This window comes from Macaca nemestrina, chromosome 20 (assembly GCF_043159975.1).
Source record: "Macaca nemestrina isolate mMacNem1 chromosome 20, mMacNem.hap1, whole genome shotgun sequence".
In the NCBI taxonomy this organism is placed as follows: domain Eukaryota; kingdom Metazoa; phylum Chordata; class Mammalia; order Primates; family Cercopithecidae; genus Macaca; species Macaca nemestrina.
In genome coordinates, this window is record NC_092144.1 from 9,553,889 (window position 1) to 9,562,481 (window position 8,593).

At 60.5% G+C, this 8,593-nt stretch overlaps 2 protein-coding genes across 2 annotated transcripts; one reads left to right on the forward strand and one right to left on the reverse strand.

Annotated features, from left to right (window-relative positions):
- The first annotated feature begins 49 nt into the window (after window positions 1-49).
- LOC105477779 (purinergic receptor P2Y11) lies at window positions 50-3,400 on the forward strand. Its single transcript, XM_011734588.2, has 2 exons — window positions 50-162; window positions 2,026-3,400. The coding sequence occupies exons 1-2, from the start codon at window positions 144-146 to the stop codon at window positions 3,129-3,131; spliced, it is 1,125 nt and encodes a 374-aa protein (XP_011732890.2). The 5' UTR covers window positions 50-143; the 3' UTR covers window positions 3,132-3,400.
- A 7-nt stretch (window positions 3,401-3,407) lies between these two features.
- LOC105477840 (eukaryotic translation initiation factor 3 subunit G) lies at window positions 3,408-8,326 on the reverse strand. Its single transcript, XM_011734696.2, has 11 exons — window positions 8,172-8,326; window positions 7,986-8,032; window positions 7,410-7,493; window positions 7,213-7,301; window positions 7,043-7,102; window positions 5,501-5,605; window positions 5,219-5,408; window positions 4,374-4,481; window positions 4,109-4,245; window positions 3,902-4,008; window positions 3,408-3,523 (listed from the first exon to the last, which is right to left on the reverse strand). Exons 1-11 carry the CDS (start codon window positions 8,189-8,191, stop codon window positions 3,508-3,510), a joined length of 963 nt encoding a protein of 320 aa, XP_011732998.1. The 5' UTR covers window positions 8,192-8,326; the 3' UTR covers window positions 3,408-3,507.
- Between the last annotated feature and the right edge of the window lie 267 nt (window positions 8,327-8,593).

An 8,593-nucleotide genomic window follows, 5' to 3' on the forward strand; every position in this document is an offset into this window, starting at 1 on the left:
AAGGCACCCTGGCCTGCTCTGCTGGCTGGGCCAGGAACTGGGGGTGGGGCTGGGGCAGGGGCAGGGCCCGCTAAGCCACCAATGACTGGGGGAGGAGCTGCGGATCTGGGTGGCAGACACAGGCTGAGGCTCGGCACGGGAGCATGGCAGCCAACGTCTCAGGTAAGGAGAAGGCATGTTGGCTTTCTCTGGGGGTCTGTGGTTAGCCCTGCAGATTGTCAGGAGGTGGGGGCGGTGGGGCATGGGTATTGGTAAAACCTAGGTCTGGTGGGGGGCACAGTGGCTCACGCCTGTAATCCCAGCACTTTGGGAGGTTGAGGCGGGCAGAACATGAGGTCAGGAGTTTGAGAACACCCTGACCAGCCAGAAACCCCATTGCTACTAAAAATATAAAATTAGCCGGACCTGGTGGCACGTGCTTGTAATCCCAGCTACTTGGGAGGCTGAGACAGGAGAATCACTTAAACGCGGGAGGCGGAGGTTGCCCTCCAGCTTGGGCAACGAGCAAAACTCTGTCTCAAACCTGGTGGTGTGAGCCTGAGATTCCAGCTACTGGTGAGGCTGAGGCAGGAGGATCACGACCCCAGGAGGTCCGAGACTGCACTGAGCTGTGATTGCACCTCAGCCTCGGTGACAGTGAAATCCTGTCTCCAAAAAAAGCCAGTCTAGACGACACTTCCTCCCTGAGCAGGCTGGCGTTGGGAGTCCTCCGGAGGAGCCTGCCCCGGCCTGCGGTGGCAGGAGTGGGGTGTACAAGGAGCGAGTGCCCCTGTGGTGCTGGGCCCTGGGCACTGCGGTGAGCACTGGCGCCAGTGGTGTGTAAGCAGGCCCCCCCATTCTCCCGAAAGGGAGATTTTTCTCACTGTCATCAGGTGAGGCACAGGGTATGGGGGAAAATCCCGCAGGGAAGGGAGAGTGGAGGGCACATAGTGGTTAGAGTGGCCTTGGGCCCTCTCACAGGCAAGACCACAGACGTGGGGAAAGGAGCCTCAAGAAAGTCTGGGTGAGGCCAGGTGCGGTGGCTCATGCCTGTAATCCCAGCACTTTCGGAGGCTGAGGCGGGCAGATCTGAGGTCAGGAGTTCGAGACCTCCTGGCCAACATGGGGAAACCCGATCTCTACTAAAAATACAAAATTTAAAATTAAACCAAGCGTGGTGGTGGTTGCCTGTAGTCCCAGCTACTCAGGAGGCTGAGGCAGGAGAATCACTTGAACCAGGGAGGCAGAGGTTGCAGTGAGCTGAGATCGCATCATTGCACTCCAGCCTGGGTGATGAGAGCGAGACTCTTGTCTCAAAAAAAAAAAAAAGAAAAAAAAAGAATGTCTGGGTATGAAGGTCCCAAGGCACAAGCCTGCAAAAGCAGCCGGGAAGCCAGGGTGGGCTGGCGCGAGGGAGTGAGTCGTGGAGCACAGAGGGTGGCACTGGGGGGTATGGCGGGCGGGAGTGCTCTTGTGGGACCTTGTGGGGTGAGTCTGGCTTTTTGGCGGCAACTCTGTGGCCAAGTGTGAGCACCTGGAAGCAAAAGGATGGGGACAGAACTCTGGCGCTCGCAGGTGCCCTCTGGTGGCCACAGGGAGAAGAGGCTGTGGGCGGCGGCTAGTGCTGAGGTTGGGGCAGGATGCCGGGGCTGGACCCCACCCTGGTGGGGCCTCAGACGGCACAGGTTTGAAGCGGAGCCAGCAGGCCTTGCCGGGGCTGGACTTTGAGGCGGCGGCCTCTAGTGAGGCCAGGGACTCCCACAGGCAGGTGTGGTGCGGGAGCAGGGTGGCCACTGCCCATGTTACCGGTGGACCCTGAGCTCCAAGACTGCCTGGCCTGCCTCAGCTGGTCCCTCGGGGCCCAATGCAGAATCCCGGCTCTGAGCCCAGACCTGTCCATATAAAGGAGTGGAGCCCGGTCTCTTTCCAGGGAGGGGAAAGAACTTGTGTCAAGGAATCCATGCCATGGCAGACGTGGGCTCTGGGGGCAGCAGGAGCTGCCATGTGGGAGAATAGGGCTCAGCTGGTGACACCTTCTGCCCACAGATGCCAAGTCCTGCCCTGCCAACTTCTCGGCAGCTGCCGACCACATCCTCAGTGGGTTCCAGGAAGACTTCCTGTGGCCCATACTGGTGGTTCAGTTCCTGGTGGCCTTGGCCAGCAATGGCCTGGCCTTGTACCGCTTCAGCACCCGGGAGCAGCGCCCGTGGTACCCCGCCGTGGTCTTCTCAGTCCAGCTGGCAGTCAGTGACCTGCTCTGCGCCCTGACGCTGCCCCCGCTGGCCGCCTACCTCTATCCCCCCAAACACTGGCGCTATGGGGAGGCCGCATGCCGCCTGGAGCGCTTCCTCTTCACCTGCAACCTGCTGGGTAGCGTCATCTTCATCACCTGCATCAGCCTCAACCGCTACCTGGGCATCGTGCACCCCTTCTTCACCCGCAGCCACCTGCGGCCCAAGCACGCCTGGGCTGTGAGCGCCGCCGGCTGGGTCCTGGCCGCCCTGCTGGCCATGCCCACACTCAGCTTCTCCCACCTGAAGAGGCCACAGCAGGGGGTGGGCAACTGCATCGTGGCCAGGCCCGAGGCCTGCATCAAGTGTCTGGGGACAGCAGGTCACAGGCTGGAGGCCTATAGAGCATACAGCCTGGTGCTGGCGGGGCTGGGCTGCGGCCTGCCGCTGCTGCTCACGCTGGCAGCCTATGGCGCCCTCGGGCGGGCTGTGCTACGCAGCCCGAGCATGACTGTGGCCGAGAAGCTGCGTGTGGCGGCGCTGGTGGCCAGTGGCGTGGCCCTCTACGCCAGCTCCTACGTGCCCTACCACGTCATGCGTGTGCTCAACGTGGATGCTCGGCGGCGCTGGAGCACCCGCTGCCCGAGCTTTGCAGACGTGGCCCAGGCCACAGCAGCCCTGGAGCTGGGACCCTATGTGGGCTACCAGGTGATGCGGGGCCTCATGCCCCTGGCCTTCTGTGTCCACCCGCTGCTCTACATGGCCGCGGTGCCCAGCCTGGGTTGCTGCTACCGACACTGCCCTGGCTACAAGGACAGCTGGAACCCAGAGGACGCCAAGAACACTGGCCAAGCCCTGCCCCTCAATGCCACAGCTGCCTCTAAACCGTCGGAGCCCCAGTCCCATGAGCTGAGCCCGTGACGTAGCCTAGCTGAAGCCGCCGCCTCACCCCAGGTGTTGCTGGAGAACCCTGAGGACAGGACCCCAGCCCCAACATGCCCCTTCCCCCAAAAAGCAACACCTGTGGTTGCAGCCAGCTCAGGCCCAGCTGCAGCCCAGGCAGGAGCAGTTGCCTTTCCCACCCAACAGCGCTGGCCACAGGGCTCCCTGCAGCGTCAGGGACCAAACCATGCCCAGGAGAGGGGAGGCGCTGGTCCCCGCCACAGGACTGGAGACACGAGAACAAACAGGACCGGGTAGAGAGAGTGGAGCTTTTTTATTGCCCTTGGAGCCTGCTCTCTCAGAGGCTGCCTTCTGTCGCCGAGGGTCCTGGGCCGAGCACGCGGTGGCAGCTGGCTTAGTTGGTGGACGGCCTGGGGTAGGGGAGGGTGGCAGGGTATGAGACCTCCAGGGGCGCTCCAAGACCCCAGACACCCAAATGGTGCCTTGTGGCGGGCTAGGGGCAGAGAAGGATGGGGCAATGGGAGGACAAAGCGGGCACTGAGCCAGATGGCCAGCCTCAAGGCCTGGCCCACGGACTGGCAGGGACCCCAGGCACAAGAGCTGCCACCCCTCTGCCCCTCTGCCAGGTTTTGGAGAAAAACAATAAAGGACTGTCCCCTCAAAACCAGCTGGGGGACTGTTAAATTGGCACACGGCCACTGGTTGGCCCAAGGTTCCGTGGAGGTGCTGGGACAAGGTGGGGAGCAGGGGCTGGGGTGGGGAGGGGTGGGGCGGGGGTGGAGTCTTACTTGGCCCACTCGACATTGAGAATGAGGTGGTCATAGCCGAAGCCAGACACCCCGGCGATGGCGCGCGCGGCATCCTCACGGCGGTGGAAGCTGATGAAGGCGAAGCCCTGTGCAGGGGCGGGGTGGGGTCAGGGGCACAAACTAGGACAGGCGACCCCAGGACAGGTGACCCTCACACAGCCCCGTCGCACCCGCCTGCCTGCCCACCTTGGACTGGCCGGTGGTCTTGTCCTTAGCCAGGTAGATGCGGGAAATGGAGCCGAAAGGCCGGAAGAGCTCCTGCAGGTCGGTCTCACGTGTGTCCTCTGACAAGTTGGTGACACGGATGGTGGCGTTGTCGTCGGCTGTGTGGGAGAGGGGAGGTGGCTGTGAGGGGGAGGCCCCTGCCTGGCCCTTGTGTGCACGCTTTGGGGATAATTACGAGGTGCCGGGAGATGCCCACCCACCAGCCTGGCATCAGGGTGCCCCTCACCTCTGCGGTTGGGCTGCATGGACTCCCCGCGGCGGCTGGCCCCGTCGCGCAGGCTTGGTGGCACATACTTCCCTGTCTTGTTCTGCGTGGCCTGCACTGGCTCCAACTCTGGGGACCAAAAGACAGTCAACTGAGTTCAACCTCACCCTGGCGCAGGAACAGGGACACAGCCGCCCCAGGAGGCTCAGGCTTCAGTGCTGACCCAGCGCAGGCACCGTGTGCCAAGCCACAGGCAGCCAGTTGGCCACGAGGACACCAAGGTGACACCTAGGAAGCTGACACCATTTGAGCTCCTGGCCGGTGACAATGGCGGAGGAAGAGGGAGCCCTGACCCACCCCAGAGAGGGTGGGTTGGGGGGGTGGCGACGGGAATGGCAGCCTCACATCCACAGTGACAGCAGGCATGGGACACACGACAGGAACAGTGCCCAGGTTTCCCTCGCATGGTAGGCGACAAATGCACGTCTCCACTCTCACACTCACCACCAGCAATCCCACCAAAAGATTCAGACGGTACAGCCACAGGCATGCAACGGAGACACTACACACACAGTGTGTACACACAAGGGCCGACAGACAGCAGCTCCCATCAGGACAGTCATAGGGCCACCAGCAGAGTCACAGCTGCCAAGTCACACATATACGAGAGACGCCGGTCTCCCAACCACAGGAGGTACAGCCAATTAGGAAGGCACAGACGCCCTGAGAAGAGTCGGGCGCCATCAACCCTGCCACGCTGTCGTGTGGGAGATGACAGCACAAAGGCAGCACTGGGGACAGAACCCGCGCACTGACAGCAGGACCCCCCGCCCCCGCCATGGCAGCCAGCATCCCCAGCCCCGCACCTCCCGGCAGCTTCTCCTTCTCGCCGGTAGACAGGCCCAGCTGCTCGGCCAGCTCCTTCTGCATGGGACCCAGCGTGTCCTTGTAGGGGCAGCGGGTGGTCCAGTGGTCGCCCTTGCAGATGCGGCAAGACACGATCTTCTGGCCCTTGAGTTTGTTCATGGGGTCCTCCTCCTCCTGGCAGTTCAGGTCCTGGCAGGGGCGGGTTGTGGGAGCTCAGAGGCGGCTGAGGCACCCCCTGTGCCCCACCCTAGCACGCCAGCCCCCCCGATCGCCCTGCTCACCTCTTTGCTGGTGATGAACGTCATAGAGACGTCATCACTGACGGTGGTGGTGGCCACATTGGGTCCCGGGGGGTCAAACTCCGAGTTCCCGAACTTCTTCCAGTTCTGGGCTCAGGGGGGGATGGGGGACAGTTGAGGGCAGGAGCAGGCAGGGTTCCACAGTGGGGTACCCTAGACCTACAGCAGCCATCCCCAGAGTACCTGGGCCTCGAACCCCATTTTCATCCTCCTCAACCACTCCCCAAATAGTCCTGGCGACAGTTCCCATTTCCTGAGTACACGCCAGGCCCAAGCTCCAGGTGACAGCTGTACAGCCTGGGGCCTGTGCAGGCTGGCGGACCAGCTCCCACCAGGGCGTGATACTCAGGGATGTGCAGGGGTCTACCCAGACCTCCGGGCCCTTGAGCTAGACAACCTGAGCCTCAGCTTCCTCCCTTCCTCCCTTATCAAACGGGAACCACAAAAGCTTCCTGCCTCCCTGGGGTCCTAAGGAAACTGAATCAGAGAGACACTCCCTGCAAGGCGTTTGCCATGGGGTATGTTACAATTAAGTGCACAGCAAGCTGTTCTAAGTGTATTTATTGCTAATGCTTCTAACTGCTGCGACCACCTCCTGCCTCTGTTCCTCCAGGCTGACAGGCCAAGAGGAACAAGAATCTAACCCCGGCTGGGCCCGGTGGCTCCCTCCTGTAATCCCAGCACTTTGAGAGGCAAAGGTGGGAGGATCTCTTAAGCCCAGGAGCTGGAGACCAGCCTGGGCAACATAGTGAAACCCCATCTCTACAAATAATTAAAATTAGCCGGGTGTGGCAGTGCACACCTGTAATCCCAGGTTGGCTTGAGCCTGGGAGTTCAAGGCTGCAGTAAGCTATGATCGTGCCACTGCACTCCAACCTGGGCAACAGAACTGGACCCTGTGTCTTTAAAAAAATTAAAAGAATCTAACTTTCACTCGATATTTATAATGGAATTTATTTGACATTTATTAATATAATTTGATATCTATCATCAAACTTTTATTAGATATTTATCATTTATTTAATCGCTATTTATCATCGACTCCTATGCCCTGGACTTTCCAGAGTCCCAAGAGAGTGTAAGCACTCCAGGCCTCAGTTCAGCTTCAACAAAATAGGTACAAAGAGTTAAGCCCGGCTGGGTGCGATGGCTCACGGCTGTAATCCCAACACTTTGGGAGGCCGAGGCAGGTGGATAACGTGAGGTCAGGAGTTCGAGACGAGCCTGGCCAACATGGCAAAACCCCGTCTCTACTAAAAGTACAAAAATCAGCTGGGCGTGGTGGCGCATGCCTGTAATCCCAGCTACTCAGGAGGCTGAGGCAGGAGAATCACTTGAACCCAGGAGGCGGAGGTTGCAGTGAGTCGAGATCGTGCCACTGCACTACAGCCTGGGGGACAGAGTGACACTCTGTCTCAAAAAAAAAAAAAAAAAAAAAGAGTTAAGCCCCATCTCTTAACAAAAAGGTCCCGGAGCACGGTTTCCCAATTCCTCTGGGTTAGCCCTGGGGAAGGAGCGCCTCACCTTCCTCCTTGCAACAGCCTTTGAAGCCTTCCGGGTCTCAATCCTGAAGGTGCGGACAATCTGAGGATGGCAGGGGAGAAGGGTCAGGATTCTGGGACTAGGGGATCTCCTTTACCAACCCCCTCAGCACACCCCGCCGCCTTCTGGTCTAAGGGACCCCCTACCCTCACCTTGAACTTCTTGCCATCCTCATCTATCTTGTACTCTGTCACTGTCTTTATGTTTCCGTTGATGACTTCCTTGGGAGGTGGCAGTGGAGCTGGGAGAAGGGGAAAAACAGAAGGACTGAGCCCTGGGTCATGGGGATCAGGAGCGGCAGGGCTGGAGGGAGAGGCAGCCCGGACACGGAGTGGCAGTCCTCACTCACCTCCCGGCAGTAGCTCTGGCTCTGGGCTGGTGTCGCCAGTGGCCAGAGGGATCCCCTTGAGGAGCTCGCTGGTGACACATTTGTCTGCAAGAGGCAGCGTGGGGAGGAGGGGTCAGGTCCAGGGCAGGAGCTCCCCAGCTGCGATGGAAGGGCCTTTGGGATGATGCCTACAGCAAGAGCTGAGAAAGGCAGGCCAAGGGCAGAGGGCTGACCAGGCAGCGCACTGGGATAGCCCTGTGGGGACTAGGAGTGGCAAAGATGGGGGATCCCTCGTTGGAAGGTGGGTGCCAGGCCATGAAGCCAACCAGGCGCCAGTAGAGAAACAGGAGACGGGAGATTACAACTTCCTCCCTGGAGTAAGGCAACAGCTGGGAGGACTTCGGCAGTAACATGGGAGGAACAGGGACCCTCCGGGGAACACCTGGAGTTGGCAACAGGCAGGTCCCAAGGAGGATGGCGCGGGGGCAGGGGCTGGTCGTGACGGGGGACACGGTGCCAGACTGCGAGATGGAAGCAGGCGTCAGTCGCCCGGCTCGGGCCTGGCCGCGATTACGCCGGGCGACCGGGTACACTTACCGTCCTCCCCCTCCTCCTCCACCTGGTCAGCCCAACTGGGCTTCGAACTGCGGAAACAAATGTGTGGGAAGCGAAGATTAAGTCAGCAAGGCCCGGTCCCCGCAGCCTCGGCACACCCAGGCCCCATAATACTGCCCAGAGCACCCCAACCCCTTCCCATGCCCCCCTCCGCGATCCCGGACTCACTCAAAGTCTCCAGTAGGCATCGCAAAAAGTATTCTCCACGCAGCCCAAGCCTGGCCAGAGAGCGGAAGTGGGTGGAAAACGAGACTTCCGGTGTCGCCGTCGCCGCTAGAGAGGCCCAGCCGCGGCACCCACAACGACACCTGCGGACGGAGGTGGAGGCGCACGCGGCTGTGTGTGCTGCTGAACGCTGCTGGTACCAGAGCAGGGCTGGCGGGGCAGAGGCTGATTTCAGTGCTGGTCCTATTAACCTTTAAAATTAAAATAGGCGGGGCGCGGTGGCTCAAGCCTGTAATCCCCTCACTTTGGGAGATCGAGGCGGGCGGATCACCTGAGGTAAGGAGTTCGAGACCAGCTTGGCCAACGTGGCGAAACCCCGTCACTACTAAAAATACAAAAATTAGCTGGGCGTGGTAGTGCGCGTC